At 42.9% G+C, this 18,949-nt stretch overlaps 1 protein-coding gene across 6 annotated transcripts in view; it reads right to left on the bottom strand.

Annotated features, from left to right (window-relative positions):
• LOC121960465 (partitioning defective 3 homolog) overlaps positions 1-18,949 on the bottom strand; it is a 383,207-nt gene that overhangs the window by 101,354 nt on the left and 262,904 nt on the right. For all 6 annotated transcript variants that reach the window (XM_088071635.1, XM_088071632.1, XM_088071633.1 and 3 more), the window contains one exon: positions 2,389-2,517. In XM_088071635.1, the coding sequence (XP_087927761.1) occupies positions 2,389-2,517 (129 nt within the window). The remainder of the gene's footprint in view (positions 1-2,388; positions 2,518-18,949) is intronic.

Raw genomic sequence — 18,949 nt, forward strand, 5'->3', positions numbered from 1 at the left:
TCTTTGGCTGGAAAAATATAGTTTCAGGGCTAGTGTGTGCAGAGATAAGTGAGAGACTGATAGAAGCTCCACCAACGCCACCCGCCATGTGTTTCTTTCTTTCTTTCTCTCTCTTCTCCCCCATGGCCTTGCATGAATGAGGGCCATAGCAGGGACTGCTGCTCTCCAACCCACCCAAGGTCCAATCAGAGAGCTTGTTGTCTCCACAGTCCTCTCAACATGAGCCAATCAGATAGTGATGTCTTGGGTGCTGTCCACAGGAATGAAGAGAACAGAGTAATGGCTGTCGCTGCTGGGCTGAACAAAGATTCAGATCAGCCTAACTGCAGGTTCTAATGTCGCTTGATGAGACATGAAACAGTCAATCACAGGCGCTGTTTAAAATCTCCCAGATTTTAGCAAAACAAATGCTGCTGATAAGCACTCTTCATCAAGTGGATGCACTGCACTGAGCTCCAGCAATGAGGATTTATGTACTCTCTTCTCCATCATCTCGTAAGAGGCTCACAAGATGCCATGGAGAAGAACATTTTGACTCAAATAAACGGTTTGTGTCTGCATGGTCCACAGGCCAAACCTTAAATTACATGAATCATATCAAGGTCAGAGTTTTAAATATATAACTGTAGCAGCCTTATTGCAGGGTAAAAAGGCCAGGTTTTACGAATTAATCTGTCTCACCTCCTCGCTGACTCCTATTTTGAATCACTAAAAGCCCCTGTCAAAACCGTCTGCTTGAATTAATGATCGCTAATGTCAGCCGAGCCGGGAGTTTGGCTGCGGCCCATCCCGGGGTCGTGCTGACACACTGTGCTGGCTGACGATTGCCAGCGTCGGAAGCCCGTTGCGGTCCGATCCATAATTTCATAAAAGCACTCTGAAATGGTCCTGTCGCGGTGGCAGCGTTGTAATCAATCAGCCTTAAGCAGAGAGCTAAGACAATCAAATGTAGCACCTCGGGAGTGTAATACAGTAGCGCTACCAAAAAATACAAGAAGTAATGGATTTCTGAGCTGTCGTCCTGCTGAACCCTAATGCTTTGAATATCGACTTGTCTTCATGGCAGGTTGGTTTATTATTACCCACCGCGATTTCCCTCAGGATTCCCTTTCCATTAACCGAGGGACAATCCTGGCATGGCTGAGTGATGGGATTTGGGAACAGGTACAAAAGGAAAGAATTAGGTTGCCCTCCTGCACGGGGAGCTGGGACCGGAGCTCACACATGCAGAACGGACACAAACAAGACAGGGAATGAGAACGTGCTGCAAGACAAAGTAGCAGACAAAGAAACTGGGTGACAGCGGTGAGAGAAAAGAAGTGGGATTTAAATAGTGTGTATGTGTTTGTGGGGACGGCATGTACCCTACATATCTCGTGCCCGCTGTGTGCCTGTGTCGATTCTGCTGCTTAGCGTGGCAGTTGTTTGGGAGCTTCTCAAAGAGGACGGATGTGGATAGAGAGCCAGGCCCGCTGGTCTCCAGGGTGCGCTGAGGGAAATGTGTTGGGCCCTCGGCCAGAGGTGTTCGCACCCTTGGTGGAGAGGACCATCACTGCAAGTCATAGCTGAATACCAAAAAGAAATGTGCTACAGCTTTTTGAGCAAGGCCTCCAGATGTTCCATTCAGCGAGGAAGAAGGCCTTTGTGAGCTTTTTCCATGTGTTTGTGTTTGTGGCTCCGTGCATTTTCGACAGCCATCCATCCTTCTTTGCTTTCGCCGTAAGAGGGAGCGGTATCAAGCCCTATTGTTTCTATTCAATTAGCTGTCATTACCGACGGCACTTTGATTGCTGAGTTCATTTGGCTGCTGGAGAACAATGGAGGCAGCAAGCTGTCTTTTCATTCACCCTGCCACCAGTATTGTCTTTCCCGCTGGAGAGAATTAAATGGGGCTTGTCTGTGAGGGATGAGGCGTGCGTGGCAAAAACCGACGCCTCGCCTTATCCTCCCGGACGCTTCTGATGTCCACAAAACACCAGAGGACACAGAGCCAAGAGGGGCGGGTTAAAAGCAACATTCTTGAGCGATTAACAACCTGGGCGAGCTGCGGGAGAAGACGAATGCAGAGCTACATCGATTTCGCTATTATAATGAGCACCATTCAATCACGCCAAATCCACAGGGGCCTACGAGCACCATTAAGAGGTCAGTGCCTCTGAATGGCAGAGGCACCAACAATCCATAAATGATCTATTTAATGTACTGATATAAAAGAAAGGGACATTTCACAAATTGACATCTGAGTACTTTCCCAGAATTTCCCCAGACTGCGCTTCGCCATTTTGCTAATTAGGTAGTTTGCTAATTTTACGGTCAGCAGTGTTTTTTCTTTGTTCAGCTGGGACTTAATTGTTTTGAGCTTTTAGCGAGCCAAGTCTGAGCACTCACCTCTCTTGTTCCAGCCTCATTCGCAAGGTCTCCTCCTCTGACGCCTGCATGTCCTGGGCTTTAGATTTACTGGAGCCCTTCCTCTCCATTCTGTCTCCCGGCCGCTCATCTTTCCGGTGCTTTCCAAACCTGAGTAAAAGAGAAGGGCAGAGAGGATTTAATTTGAGGCCCAGACTCTAATAATTTCCAGTGGACATTTATTTTACAGCAGCATGTCTCTTCTTTGTCCGGGAAATTCAGGTGAAATACTCAGTAGGAAATTAAAGTGTCAAACTGTCAAAATCTTCAGGTCGGGCTTTGCTGGGGAGACAGCTCCCCGGGCACCCATTCGTTATTGAAAGAACAACTTGGCCTTTTTCATATAAATGCAATCAAAATGCATCATGCCGTATCAAAAGATAACTCAACGCAGTGAATTCCCTCCCTGCCAAGTCTCCATCCAGGACAGCAGAAAAGATTCAGTGGCGGTGTTAAGAGTAAGTCTGAAAAGTGGGGAAAAAAAACCTTTTAAAAGGAGAGGATGAACTCCCCGTTTCCTCCCTGAGCTGTAGAGTTTACTTAGAGTGATGGGAGTGGTGACAGCTCATGATTCAGTTTTGAGCGAGGAGGGAACAAACTACCTGCAAACTGTAAGTGGAGGGAACGGCCGAGCTCGCTGGCATCATTTGTAACTTTCTAGGCAGCGTCGCAAACTTCTACATTTTAATGACGGAGGGTGACACACCGGTGGCGGTAAATCCGTTACAGCTTTACAGCGAGGTGAGAATAAGCCAAGCCGATGGTCGTAAATTCCTCAGGTCGGCCGAGCTCGGTGCTGGGCGAATAAATGACTGGAGGCTCAGGCTGAGTGAGGGGTGTGAGAAAATGATGAGGGATGGAAAAAAGAAAGGGAGGCATGCAGTTGACAGGGAGTACAGTACATTTACAGGGCTGCACACTCACAAACACACACAATATATATGGACGACTCTATTATCTGACTCCACTGGCTGAGACTTTTACGACTCACAACAACGTGCTTGTGGATAGCACTCAGAGCAGCTGTCAACTTTATACATGTGCACAGAATTTAGAGAGAAACTCTCTGATGAGACAGAGCAGGAAGGGCAATGTTGTGAAAGTATGATGTCATTTCCTGCTGCTCCACAATGGTGCCAGCTGTGCAGGAAGTGCAAACAGCAGGATACAGAAAAAGGAAGTATTACAGACAGATATCCAGGAAGTGCATATGATGGTCATTTTACACATGGAGATTGAAGCACATCTGTGCACCAAATGCTGCACATATCTGTGTCTATTTTAACCCACAGTGTCTGGTTCTCAATCTTTATGGGCATGAAAAGCCTAATTAAATCCCCTGTTTAAGATGGTTATGCTGGTTGATCAGCTTGTTTAACCATTTTGAGGTTTTTTTTGCATAATTTTTGATGGTTTAGCTGGTCATACCAGCTTGTGATGGTCACTCTAGCTGTTTTTTTCACTGAAGTTCCTGTGAAATCAATGTCCTTCAGTACGGAAAAATAAAAGTGTCATGAGGGGGAAGTATGAAAAGCAAAGTGCAAAAATCAGTCAAGTCTTCTGTCGTGGGATAGGCATAAAAATAAATAAATAAATGAATGCACAGCTTAATAGGCTGGTCACATCAGCATGTCTGGCTAGTGGCCCAACCAGCAAAACAATCAAAGACCAGCAATGACTGGGTCAGGACCATCTAACACCAGAAAAAAACAACTAAAATTTTTCCAGCATGTTTATGTGAATGTTTGAATGTAATGTTTATAAGATTTCTTTCAGCAGATAAAGAGATGTTTTTTGTTTTAAATGGGTGAGGGTGGTTCATAGTTTACTGAACACATTATGGGCATACATGTATATGAATGTGACCACCTACATGCAGAACTATACAATCAATAACTTGACAACGCTACTGTTAATTTCTCCTCTGCTGTGATCATCAACAGCTGTCTGCTCTGAACACATCTACCATCTCTCTCTTTCTCTCTCTCCACCACACTGATGTTCCATCAGATGAAATTCTTACATCAGCTAAGGGAGAATACACTAAGAAGTGGGTGTGTATGTATGTGTATGAGACTTTTTATTAATGAGCATTGATCAGTATTCTGTGAATTTTCACTGACAATCAAAACAAATAAAGTTTTACAGCCAGTAGCGTTGCTTTTATATAGTAGCTACAAGTGACTTTTCAAATGTGTGGCTCATTCCAATAATGTTACCTTTCTAAACTTTTCTCACTGTTGCGTGATTTCCCTGAAGGATGGCCTGATGATTTTAAATGCCAGTGACAACAATTAACCTCATTTTGGTGCGTGCTAATTTTAGGCCTTGAATGTCAGTGGAAATGACAGGTCTGAAAAGAATTCTGATGGAAAAACTTAATTTCATTTGATACCAAATGAAACTCATTCAACTATCCATTCAACAAGTGCTGGAGGATATGTAGTCAGCGTGAGGGAAATCATACCAAGGCTGCACAAAAAAAAAAAAAATTTGTGATAGTGTTCACACTACATTTTTAAAAACAAGATAATATGCAGTTGTTTACAACTGCTATGAAAGAATATCTGGGAAAGATCGAAAGAAAAGGTATATAAAGAAGAGACAGATATATCTAGGTGCTTGCAGAAAATGTTTTGAAATTGGGAAGAGTGAAAAACAGACATAAACTGAAAAACTAAAAAAATAAACCTGTTTAAACATTGAATTACTGTTATTGCATTCAGTGTTTCTGACTTACCACTGATAATTATTTGTTTTGTTTAAAGCTGTTCCTGTCAGATGCTACTGGTATTTAAATATGAAAATTTAAATCTCAACTGAAATAAAATATTAAGTGCTGCAAAGACTATGTTCTATGATTGTCATGTTGTTGGAAACTGTTTCCCTTATCTGAACAAATTTGATGATTGCAAAGACAGAACAATAACACAAAGCATGTGGGCATGAGGGTATGTGAGACGTGAGCAGAAATTCAATAAATATAATCACAGAAAAGGACTGGATTCTTATTGACTGTTTATATTACATAACCTAACTGGGTGTTCCTGCATTGCACAAACAGACATTGATTATGATGTTCCACTTGGGCTTTGTTTGAGCAGTCCTGTTCAATTTCAGGCAGAGGAACATGAGAGAGCATTAAGCTGTACAGTCCCCGCAGCCCCACCGTGCTTCTATCCCAGTTTATTTTTACCTTCCTCATAGCTGAGCTTTATTTGACAGTTTGAAAACTTTCTCTGAAAGCCGAAAAAAATTACATCAGACAAGGTTGACTTCGGGCCAGTGGAAGGGAATATATTCATGAAATGGGAGACTGTTTCCCTCACGGATGTTTATTATTCTACTTTACATTAAAAGCAGCCGGTACCTTTGTGCAAATGGTTTCTCTTGGTATTGGCTGGTTTAGAGTAGTAATTTTTGGAATGTGCTGTGGTCTGGTGGGAGATTCGGGTCTGTGGTTGTGCAGAGAGCCCAGGAGAGGCCACGGGAGCGATATGTGGGTGCTTTTGTAGCACAGATAGCATACATTACTTGATTAATTAATCAACAAATGGCTCTAGTAAGGCATAAAACTCTGGGCTGGGGCAGGGAATGCTAATAATCGTGAGCCTGCTATCTATCACCACGGCAGGTGACAGCTTCCCTTGCCTCACTTCAAGGACTTTCATTAACTTCCTCAGGAAAATTCACCTTCCTCTTTTCCTCGTCCAATTTTTTTTCTAAGTCTCTTCTTGCTCCAACCCCCTTAAAAAAACATAAAATAACCTTAGGGGAGACGAACTTCTGCCCTCAACTTTTTTTTCTTCTTCTTCTGGATCAACATCAATACAGTGAAGGATTTGTCATAGTGAAACATATTGGCGGATTAGATTGAGCAGAACCTTGGGCGTGCAGCAGCTCCCATATGAAAGGCTATTCCCTCATCGCCGGTGGGCTGAGAAGGAGGGCCCACATCAAAGCGGAGGCGGAGGAAAGGGACGATACTACCAGAGCTATTAGAGGGCTATCGGGACACTTGCTGGTTCGCAACATGGCTCTGCCCTTCACTTGAACAGCTTGAGCCCTGCCAGTGGGGACCGTGGTGGAACACAGGATTAGTCACCAAACCTCCGCTGACGCACAAACCCCAATGTAATATTTCTACACTCAACATTTTCTCAGCAGGAAAATACAGAAATCTCTGGTACCATGTGCGTGTATGAATCTGCAAACTGTATTGACTTTCATACCTGCCGCTGGATGATAAGTGTCTCATTTGAGAAACGAAGGGAATCCATTAAAAAACAGTAATGGCTTGGAGTTAATCAGTGTCAGGGTGGAGGGAGAAACTTGGCCGTTTCTGAAAAACTCTTGAGCCAGTATTGGCACCTTGGCATTAATTGGTGCTGGCATCAAGATAGCTGTATTGAAAGTGAGGTTGATGAGGCTTGATAATAAGATATTGATTGGCAGCCGCAACTCATGGGTAGAATGACAATGGAGTAACTACAGTACACTTGCAGTTCAGGAAAGAAAACTTATTCTGGCCCAAAAGTCTGACCAGTTTCTCAGCATGTGGCTGCACTGCAGTATCGTTACAACCTGGGAATCTTGATGACATTATTACAGGGTAACTTAAGTCTTCTTCAGCCGGACTCTATATTCTTGTGTTTTTGTGTCTAAGTGACAAATGGGAACAATGGGAACAATTCTTGAAATTGGTCCAGTATTGAGCGAGAATGCTGCAGCAGGCAGCAGTGAAACAGGTGGCAATGTTACCACAATTGGCAGGTCAGTCCACTTCAATTTTTGTTCACTGAAAGTGCTTGTTTTTGCCATGAACAAGCTCAGATTGTTGTTTATTAGGCAATATATCCTCCTAAGATATCCTATGAAATAGCACCCTATGGATGACGTTAAGTCCTGTAAGGAAAGTTTTGTCATTAACGTAAAGTTAGGCAGTTTTGTAAGGTTTGTAAGATTACTGGTTAGGTTTAAGAGAAGAAACATGGTGATGACGTATTTTATAATGACTCAGACTACACTCTAAGTTCACATAGTTCCGAACACCAGTCTCCGGATATCGCACAGCCTTTCCATATTGTCGAAATCAGCTAAAAATTAACCTATGACATTAAAAATATTTCAGACAGGAGTAAGACATTCTCTCTGTACACAACAAACTACCACTGGCACTCCTCTCTCCAACTCTCACTTGCTTGTTCACAGTTTTCTTCCTGCAACAAGTCATCTCTGTGAGATTTCAGGATGAGACATCTCATTAGTGAGACTTGGACACAAAACAAAACAGAACAAGCAAAAGGAACAGAAAAAAGTTTCATTTCTCTGTAGGGTCCTGTCCATTATGTTGAAAGAAGCTCATAAAAACAAACTGAGCCTGTCAGTGGCAAAAACAAGCAATGTGAACGGAAATAAATTGATGGCACATTCCTTTCCAAGCAGCCTATTTCACCACTGCTGCCTGCACCACTCTGTCTGAATGCTGGACCAACTTCATAAAATTGTTGTTCCAGTGAGTCACTTGGACACAAAAACACGGGACAATATGGTCTAGCTTGAAAAATGCCGGAGTTCCTTGTTAACATTACTTTCCATTTTTTAGATAAACTGCTATTCGAAATGAGCACAGACAATGATTTTTGATTTGGGGAACAGCAGAGTAACAGATTACCTTTACTTACAAGTTTTTCCTCCCCCCAAAATTAAAAAATGGATCTTTGAATTCCGTCAGTCAGCTCTATTTGACATGACTTGTGATGGTCGCTATTCGACTAACAGCTGGACCTCACATCTCCATTAAAGCCAGGTAAACAATGATATGCAATTTACATCCTCATAAAGCCCCGATCTTATTTTTCTGCTTCAGTCCATCAGACCAGAACTGTTTAATGATCCGTTCCTAAGCATCTATCTCACTGTGGCGAGCAGCAGGTAAGACTGATGAATTACACAAATGCGGAAGGGCTGTGAAAAGACAAAGAACAATGGCGAGGAGAAGATGTAGATCGCAAAACCACCTGAACCGGTTGGAGAGACATCCAGTTAAGATGAGCACAAACGCAACAGCTGAGTGAGATGATGCAGATCCGATCAGCAGGGTAGTGATACGCACACAGAATCCAGAGAGATGTGGGGAATATTTATAAGATTCAAGCTGCATTCAGAGCTCGAGCTGCTCTGTGCTATTCATCACTGTTAATGTCTGATTGGCCATCAAGCCTCATTTGAGTGATATGCAATGTAACATGCGTCAATCATATATAATATATGCTTTGCTAATGTTATGACTGCCACTGATGCGATAAACATTGAGGGTAAAATTGAAGTGTTCAATCAAAGTGTCCCGACAACCGCCGACAGCATATTCTAAAATCAAATGTTTTCAAACGCTGTTGCACATTTGGCGTATTACTGAGTAACTGGTTTTGTTGTGTCTGCTTTGACTATAAAAGAAGTCAGTAAATAGGTACTCCATTCAAAATGATACATCCTCATATATCACAGAAAACAGAAGGGTTTATACCACTAGCAGTGGATGCCTCATACATCATCTTTATCGATTTGCAGGGTAATAATACTTCAAGGCTGCAGCACAACAGAGGAGTAAAAAGTCAAAGACAGAATTTCCAAAGAGGGAGGAAAAGTAAATTATGCAAAGCCTCAAAGCCAGTTTGATTGTTACAATCATTTAATCTGGGGAGTAGATTTGAGAGAAGCTGATCTGTTTTGACATATTCTGTGGGGAATTTGTGGTTTGCTCACAGGAAGTTGCTGACTCGGGGAGAGAGGACAGCAGAAATAGCTGTCTGTTCCTTCTCCTAAAATGTGAGATTTTCACAGTGAATGCAGGGATGTGATGGACCAGCTGGTTCCACCACACAGACGAGGTGTTAAATCTTTTGGCATTAGTCAAATCTGCAAATGGAACAGGTGAGCCAGAAAGGAAAAAAGTGACTGCATCTATCAATTTGAGTAAGTGATGAGAAGATAATTTCAAGGGCAGACAGAGAGAATCATTATGGTTTCTGCTCGGCCAACCTGAAAGTTAATCCAAATCTCCCAGGGCGAAGTCCCCCACAGACGTCTGATGTGGTGTCTGAGCCCCCATCCCCCGAATCTGTATTTGTCGCAGGAAGAAAATAAATAACTATGCCTCCACCCACTGCATTTCATGGTTATAATCTATAAAGCACCATAAAAAAATACATTTTTTTCTCTCAGAATAGAATCAAAAGACATTATTATCATCTTATTGATGGCAAAAGTACACAGCAGAAAGTTAGGACCAGCACAAATACTCGCGCACAAACAAACATTCCTCTTTTTCTGTCTTCTCCTGTCCCTGTCCATTGCAAGGGCATGTCAATATGGGGCAGTGCATGACTTCTACACAGTGCTTCACCTAGGGCAAAACCCTGACAGTGGCATGTAATTTTAATAGTGCCTTGTTAGGAAGGCGAGGCTGTCGGATTTGTCTGTCCTTCTCGCTGGCTAAGTGTTGCTGCAGCTGTGGTGAGTAAACACTCTCTACCTGGGGTGAGACACACAGATGCCTTGTAAAAAAAATCCAATAAGACAGTCAGAGAAAGAAAAAGGCAGAGAGAGGTTGTTTTTTTTCCCTTCCCCGGGAATCACACTGTGACCCAGCGATCGTTAACAGGCATTAAAGGGGCATTCGTTATCGTCGAGTGGCCTCGGCGCAATGTCCCCACCACTGGTTTCCAGGGACACCAACCCCAGAGAGGTATGGGAGGATGTTCTCCCGTCGTTCATCCAGCCTCAAGCCACTGCCAGCCGATTATCTCCCTCCCCGTGGAACTCATTATCCGCAACCTGTTATGTCAGTCAGCGCTTTCCTCTGCTCAGCCAGACCTCTTTTAAATTAGAATCTACAATTTGATGCATCCTCTGAAAGGCTTTTTCCTTACGAGTTTATGGAGGGAGACTGCAACCTGAGATTCATCAATAAAAGGCTGAGATAAACTAGCACCCTTTTGGCTCCACACCGTCTTGGGGTTCATGATATGGAATGTGCCTTCAATGTAACACAACCCTTAATGCAGTTGCACATTCCCCTGCCTTTCAGAGAGACTCTGCCTCTTACAGGTCACAGCGAGATATGACATCTGTGCGCTTTCACCTCATTGGACAAGGGCTGGCGCGCACTGAACCAATCGATTTCCTCCTGAGTAAAGCTGGGGGAGGTGGCTGTTGATTGGCTGCAGCTCTAGAGGGAAGAAAGGCCTAATTCTTCCAGTGATGGTGTGAAAACAGTGGGGAGACGTGGGGTGGGGGGGTGGGAGTCGAAATGGTTCATACCGGGTGGGAAAGCGGCGTGTCCCGCACCGTGGTGGCATGACATGCATTTATTCATGACATCAGGCCTAGCCCCAGTAGGGGGACAGCGCCACGGGCGAGACGCAGGAAAAATGATTCTCACTAGATACTTCTACGCCTCTTAGGGTCTCCCAGCTGAGCAAAGAGGACACCGTCACATTGAAGGATGTTCCGTTTCAGTGACGCTCTACACGGTCGCAGCAAAATAATGAAAAAGAAAAACAATTTACAGGTATATGAATTGTATGCCATCTTGCATCATTGTATTTAAATGACAGTATTTTTCTCAACCGATATCGCCTGTCCCCACCTGTTTACCATAAAGAGGTTATTGTATGGAAATGAAGATTTCCTGGCAGAAATACAGATGCATGGAAATTGATGCTATACCACCCTTTTAGAATATTGTTCTTTAGCTTTAAATTTATCTTTTTTCCTGCCGTGTCGGTTAGTATTTCCTGGTATTTCCTCAGCTCTGCCAGTTGGGTGTTCCTGCATCTGTTTATTCCCCTCTTCGCTCTTCTCTTTCAAAATGTATCTTTCTGTCTTACTTTCTGTTTATGTTTTTGTATGTGTGTCCAATGATCTGATCAACAACTACTGTGCATTTCACTGTGTGGGTCTAGCTGTTAGGAGACATGCAGCAAAAGACAAACAGAGCTTCACCATCAACACCACTAAGAGGTAGACAGAGTAGTAAGACAAGTAAACCCTTAAAGGGATAATTCTGATTTTTTCAAGTACAGAGTACATATCTATAGACAGTATATTACATACACAAGATGACAGACCCCAAAGACCCCTTTAAGATTTTTTGGGTGGGCCTAAAACCATAGTTGATGATGCACTGGAGCTATACTCAGCATAACCCCGCCCCTGACAATGTGGCAGTATAAAAACCTTCTTTTACAGACTTGGTGATTTTTTTGGTCATTAGAATTTGGTCAGGTGCTTAATACATCTTTCTGTGTGCATGGACCTTAAGTGTCACTATATTTAGAATATTTTTACTGCTTTAACTTAACGTCTCTAACATAATGTTCTGCTGGCAAATCAAACCATTTGATCACTCTCTTCAAAGCCAGTAATTTAACATTGCTGAACACAGGAGCTGCTACTCTACCACAGAACACCACCTTGAACAGTTCCTCTGTTTGTGATATTGTTTGACTTTGGCATTTTAAAGTGTTAGTTCAGATTCACAAAAGTCACAATAATACACACAATAATACAAACTAACTAACTGACTGAAGCAACAGCAGACCAGCAGCTCCTATATAAAAGCAAGATTAGATAAGAGTTATTGTCAATGGAGTCTGGCTTTGATGAGAGCATAGTTGGGGAACTGAATTGGTAGACAGCTTGTCCTTTGGAACAGCCTGTCTGACGTAGAGGTGAAGAAGTGAAAACATTTTCAGTACAGCGTACGCTTAAACTGATACTAATTTTTTAGTTGGGATGTTTTTAGGTGGCGAAAATTACTGACCCCCATCCACAGCAGTGCATTTCTTAGCTTCCATGGCAATACACCATCTTGTTTCTCCTAACTTGTGGCATGCTGACTGACATCTACTGTGTGTAATACACCAACATTAGATAGGTGCCCCATACAGTCCTACTTAAAAAAATCCAAACTATTTCTTTAAACTAAAATATATATATATATATATATATATATATATATATATATGTGTGTGTGTGTGTGTGTTTGTGTGCGTGTTTGTGTGTGTGTTTGTGAAGGATGGTCAGTCACAGAAAGCTGCAGGGCTTTTTTTTTTTGGGGTGGTATCCCATCCTACAGATTTTTTATTGTCCTTCTACTATGTTTGTTTCTGCCATTGTGTGTGAATGTTTGTGTGGAGGAGGGTATGGTAGATTTCCCAAATTCCAACAACGGAGTTAATCCGTTCTTATTAAGAAATGTTCTTCTAACCACAGAGACCAGACAGAATGAACACATACACAGCTACATCACAGTGAATGGCTGTGGATATTCTCTGCTTTTAAACTAACAACTATCAGTATCAAAGCAACTGTTGAACTGAATGAGTGTATATGTGTGTGGGAAGGAGTGTCTGAATGTCTACCACTGAAACTTCTTGCATGTGTGTGGGTTTGTGTGTTTAGAAGATAAAAAAAAGCATTCATCTGTTTGCTCTGTGTGCCAATTATTCATATTTAAGCAAAAGCAGGTACACACAAGCATCTGTGTGTGTGCGCACGTGTGTGTTTATCTATACATGTGTGCCTGTATATCAAGGGACAGCTTGGCTTTTCCATATTTCAAACAGCCTGTGCAATACAAAGGACGAGGCCCAGCCCAACATGATTGCCTTTAATGTTTCACATAAATCACTGAGTTATGTGTGTGAGTGTGTAAGTGTGTGTTTGTAAGGAGGGGAGGGGTGTTTTTGCACGCGCTCAGAGGAACGTTTCAAATCCCTGACACCCCTGATTAAAGCCTCTCATTACAACACAAATAAACAGTCCAAACACATTCATACATCCATTTTTTAAAGTGTATGAGCGCAGTGAGGAGGGAGTTTCTGAAGGACAATTTACATAGAAACACTTGAGAGGCTCGGAGGGAAGTTCAGGTGTTGGGGTGTGTGTGTGTCTGTCTGTGTGCTTGTGTACATTCTGATCAGGCAAAGTCATATTGTGTCATTTAAACTGCTGACTATTTTTTCCACATCCTGCTCGCTTTCTTTTTCTCACTTTATACACAAACAGACAAAACACATTATCAGTTTGAAAAAATGCCTTTGCTAACCACGACCTATGCATAAGCAGACACACATGCTCATAAACATACACACACATTGGGCTATTGCTTAACCAAGCTAGCCTGCACGCACTCACAGGCAGGGATGCAGGAATGGGACTGAGGGGGAGCGGTGGATGGGGACAGCGCTGTGGTTTCTCAGTGGAGGAGCTACAGTAGGTGGCTCAGGCTGTGACCTAGATACAGTATGGCACACTGCATTCCTAATGGGCCATTTTGATCACTGCCACTCTCTGTATCCTCAGCTAGGCTGCTGCTGCATGCCTCAAACACAAAAAACTCAGCATTCAGCAAACACGGCATCCAAAGTCTGCTCAGCTCTTTTAATGATGGCAACCGCAATTGTGGATGTGGAAGTGCAACAGCAGAGGAGGTAAAAAAAAAGGCAAGCTGAATTTTGGAATAGCTGTACAAAATACCACTGATGTGCAGAGGCTCACAGGGATCAGAGGCTTTAACCTCAAATGACTTTGAAACAGTAGGTGAAATCAAGTTCAGGCCTCTCCTCTGTTTTGATAATCCTCCCCAACTAATTTACATGTTGATGAGTCTGGAGGCAGATGTGTTTTGCGACGCTCAAATGCCCGATTTTCAAGACGTACACCTAAAGGACAGGCGAGGGGAGAAGTGAGGCAGGTTTTCTGTCTCGTAAACGTCAGACTTTGAAATACAGGCACGGACACACACCGGCCCGAGCGGATCCACTGATCCGTGATATACATCCCTCCCAGCATTCAGAGGGAGAAGGAAGAGGTCTTCCTGTCAATGCCACAATGAATCTCTAGGGCATCTGGGAAGGAGCATAGAAGAGGGATACGGATGGATATATGGAAAGAAAGAGGGAGGGGAGTGACAGTAATTGTGAGTAAAGTACAGATGAGAGAGGGTAGGAACCCAGTGGAATCTCAGGGATAGGGACTGTACATCACAAAGGAGGTTAAATAAATTACCCCAGACACTCCTCTGCTGATTCTCTAAAGCAAAATACATTAAAAAATACAAAAACAATATGTCTAAGTATGTCAAATCAAACATGCTGCTCATAGCATTTTTCAGCTCATGAAATCATTTATAAAACCTTAGCTCAATTACTGTACACAAATGAGACAGCAAGATCAATAAGACCATTTGCAGCCTCTCCCATATAACATGTGATGCTGCAGACACTGAGTGGGATAGCTGCTGTACCAATTTACAGCACAAAGGAAACTGGAAGGAGGTGGGTTTTTGGAAAAGATCACTCACACACATGAAACTGAGACGATAAAGCAAGAGAGTAAACCTTTTGATCAAAGAAGAAAACATTCTCTTTGTTTCAAGGAGCAGAGGGGATTTTGGGAAATGTAACAATACCACTGGTATGAAACAGAAACTACAAAACATCAATGAAATACTACCAAGGTTAAGACGAAATACCAACTCGCACCAGACAGGAATGTCAATGTTTAGCATTTCAGCAAACTTCAGATGATATTTTATGTCTTTCACGTCCAATAACAAGATTTTTTTTTAATTCTCACTTTTCGCATGACAACTATAATGTGGCTGAGGTTAGGAAAAGGTCATGATCATGACAAATAAACTCCAACTAAAGTTTGGTTAAAACAGCAGTGTAAATCTCAAATTCCATCATAATATATCAATTCTTTGGACAACGATACGATATTTGGTGATATCACAAAATCAGCTATGATACAATTTTGATTCAGTTCAATTCAAGAAAATGCGATCGATAAGAGACAATATCAATAAACATCCTCACTTGCTTGTTTCTAGGCCGCCAGTACAGTTTGAATCTTTAAGAGGGGTGTGTTTGGATGGAAAATGATGACGTGTCAAAGTTTTCACATCAATAATAATTGATCGTCAATCATCAAATTGATGTGTGGACCCAAATCAATGTCTTGTTACACCCCTGTAATTCCCATGTATAGTGGGCTGAACATACAGTTGTTGACACTCAGTTCATCTCATCTCAGTTTTTTCCCCCTTACACGTATTTTTTTGTTGTTTTTTTCTTAGTCGCTGTGACGGTCTAAGGACAGATAGATGTCGTGTGCTGTAAAGCCCTCTGAGACAAATTGTGATTTGTGATATCTGCATTAAAGAATAGACAGTGGTGCAAGATTTTGGAATTGGACAAATTCTGATTTTCGTTTGTAGTCCAAGTTGACCAGTCACATTTGAGTGGGCTTTGGCTGCATGCAGGTAAACAGTCTTGTGGAGAGCATAAGGGGTGGAAGGAGTTGGCACATCAGATATCATCTGATGACAGTTAAGCTTTTCATTAGCTTATTTTCATTTTCAGTTTCAAATTCATCATATATCTTATACAGATTAATCGACACATGGAATAGGAAGTCTTGGCCTGCATGTCCGGATAACGGATATCTGCCGGCTACACCCTTTAATTATTGGCTGCTGCCCCAGGATGTTAATCGTCATCAGACCAATAGCCAAACTCATTTAGGGGCTGAACCAGACTCATGGATCTATAGCTGGAAATATCAGCTGGCCTTTATCTGCAGTTGTGGACTGTTCAGTCCATCATCACATACCTCCTCTCTCCCTCAGCCTTACATTCAACCCATCCCTAAGCCTCAGACTGGAGGCTCACACATCTTGGTATGGCAGTAAGAGCCCAATTAAGATTCCTTCATGACAAACATGGGGAGGAATGAAATCCCGATCCAGCCATGAAAAGATCTCCATTTCTCTGACACCCTCACCAAAGACAGCAAAAAAGATCAGAGCAGGAGAAAGCGAGAGAGAGAGAGAGAGAGAGAGGGAGAGAGAGAGAGAGAGAGAGAGGCGGAGGTGGAAAAGCAGGAGGAAAAAATAGACAATTTCACTTTACATGCTGAACACATGTCGAGACGCTGACAGAACAAGAGGAATACGGTTCCTGGCTTTAATTGGTTGCCTTTGATGGAAATCAGAAGTGTAATTCAACATCGATTGATATTACCTTTGTAATTCCAAAGCAATTTTCCATGTTTTATCTTCCTTGCATTCACTGTGATTGTTTCTCTCTCTACCCATCGTCTCACTCGCATGTTCAGGTGTGTGTACACATCAGCAGGTGGGAACTCAGTGGATGGGAAAGGTCATTTCAGCCAAAGGCCACTATTTCATTACATGCTAAGCGCGGAGGATGGGTGAGCAGACTAGCAATGAGTCGTACTGTAGCAGGCAGCCCCCTTCATTTGCATAGCACATAGGAGGAAATAAATAGGTTCTCCCATGTGCATTTCTCACCTCTGTCTCTGTAATATCAAGCATGCTTTGCATCTCTAATTCAATGTAAACTTTTTTTTTTCTCTCCTCAGACCAAAACGTACATTTGATATGGTTTATTACAGGGGTCATTAGTGATTTATTTGTGCTATTTAGAAAAACAAAATGGTATTGTGCCATTTTCAGATCTTTTGTACATATGTTTAATGTTTTCTCATTATTTTCAAATCCGCCTGCCCTCTGAGAGTCGGCTCGCATTGAAACAGCCTTTCTCTGATTGATCAAAGCGATCTGGGCCAAACTGAAAAAAATAGCATCAAAGTGGAATCAAAGTGTCTCAAAGTGTGAAAAACAAATATCAAACGGAGAGGCAGGAAGTTAAGAAACATCCGGCAGTTTCTGTTTGGAACATCGAGGTTGATGAAAGAAGAGACGATGGATGGAGTTACGAGGGAGAGTAAAGTGAGGAAGGTAGCTGAAGCGTAAAGAAATGCAAGAACATGTTGGAGGAAGAGAAGAGAAGACAAGAGAGAAGAGAAGAGAAGAGAAGAGAAGAGAAGAGAAGAGAAGAGAAGAGAAGAGAAGTCTTGGGTTTCCATCTGGGTGTGATTCCACTGGGGTTGGATCATTAGTAGTCACAGGCCTGGTAGAGTATAGAGGGGTGCACTGCTACACTTAATTTAAGCTCTTTAATAACACACTTTATGAATTCAGTCATGTTTGCAGCCCTCTGCCTGAGACCCAGCGTGAGAGACACCGGTGTATCTCATTTCAGGCCGACAAGATTTCAGATTCAATTAACTCCATCGTGCAACACCACCTCTTCTCACACACACACAGACACACATATCCTCCCCACTTCTCCCCATGCTTCAAGGTCTATCTCGGAGCACTGCGTGATCATTCTAAACCTAATTACTTCAGGGCTGTCTGATGGAGGCCCAGTGCTGCCCAATCACATTTGCATCGAGTGGCCACAAGCAGAGGAAGTGCGGCCGGACAGCCAGACCCACCCCCACTGCACCCCCACGTCTGAAACGGCCATCTCTCATTCTTACATGGTGGCTACTGTCGCAGAGTGTGCTCTCCTCCCCCTCCTTAATCCTATCACTCAGCCTCTCCCTACGTCTAAATGTTTCGCCCCACCAGAAATTGACGGTGACATCCAATTTTTTGACACCAGACACAAAGCTGTACTTGCCTTAACCTGGTGTACAGAAGAGTTTTGTTGTTTTACTGTTTTCATCTCCGTCACTGCACTCTGTGACAGTGGCGCTAATCTTCTCAGCGGGGGACGTTGTTGTTTGTTGTTTGGCCCCTGCTGGGCCTCTTTGGTACGTGATTGGCAGGAGAGTAATGGGATGTCACACTCAGAGGACATTTTTATGAGGGAGTTTGGAGTTCAACCCCAAAAAATGACCTCTTTAAAGTCCTGGCATCACCAGCCAGTCCTGTACCAGCTTTGAAGATGCACAGGGGGAGTTATCTGAAAAGATGTTTTTTCCAAGAAGTTGAAAAAGCTGACCCCCGCTCTGTATCGTGCCCTCAGTGACATGATATTTCTTTTTGCTGTGCAGGCGTTTGAAGGTGATATTGAGGTATGACTTTGCACTTGGCAAAGCTGCCAAAAGCTGCCAAAGTTCACTCCAGAGTTCTCACTGAAATATTTATCTTTGACAGGGGAAATCTGTGGCTCACTTTGCTTTAGCCCGCTCCGCTGGGAGGTCAAAGGTCAGGGTCAGCAGCACTGAAGTGCCCCTAAAGCTGACAGGAAATCACATTGTCATATTGCTCACGGGCACTTCAAGGCAGTGAATCCTCGCCGGCTCGGGGATGAGAAAAGCAACTTCCCTGATCACTCACCACCTTGCCGAGCTGATGTTTGTTCTTGTATCACCATACACACTCCATGATGTGTTACATTATTTTCTTTCATGTAATTATCGTTTGCTGCCTTTCTCATATTCCTCACCTCGCTCCAGCTGCCAGTCATTCTCATGTACAAGCTCCGGCTTGATGGTGTGCCCTGTGCTCGCCTCCACTACCTTAGCAACGACATTATGATGAGGGAGGCAGAGCAAAAGAAAAACAATTATCATTTTCTCTCAGATTACATTCAGCAGATGTCAGGGCCCACATGTGGAGGCAGCTAATTGCTGTCTCCAAATCAACTGTGGCATA

Source organism: Plectropomus leopardus, chromosome 21 (genome assembly GCF_026936395.1).
Source record: "Plectropomus leopardus strain MGB_pleo_1.0 chromosome 21, ASM2693639v1, whole genome shotgun sequence".
Taxonomy (NCBI): Eukaryota; Metazoa; Chordata; class Actinopteri; order Perciformes; family Serranidae; genus Plectropomus; species Plectropomus leopardus.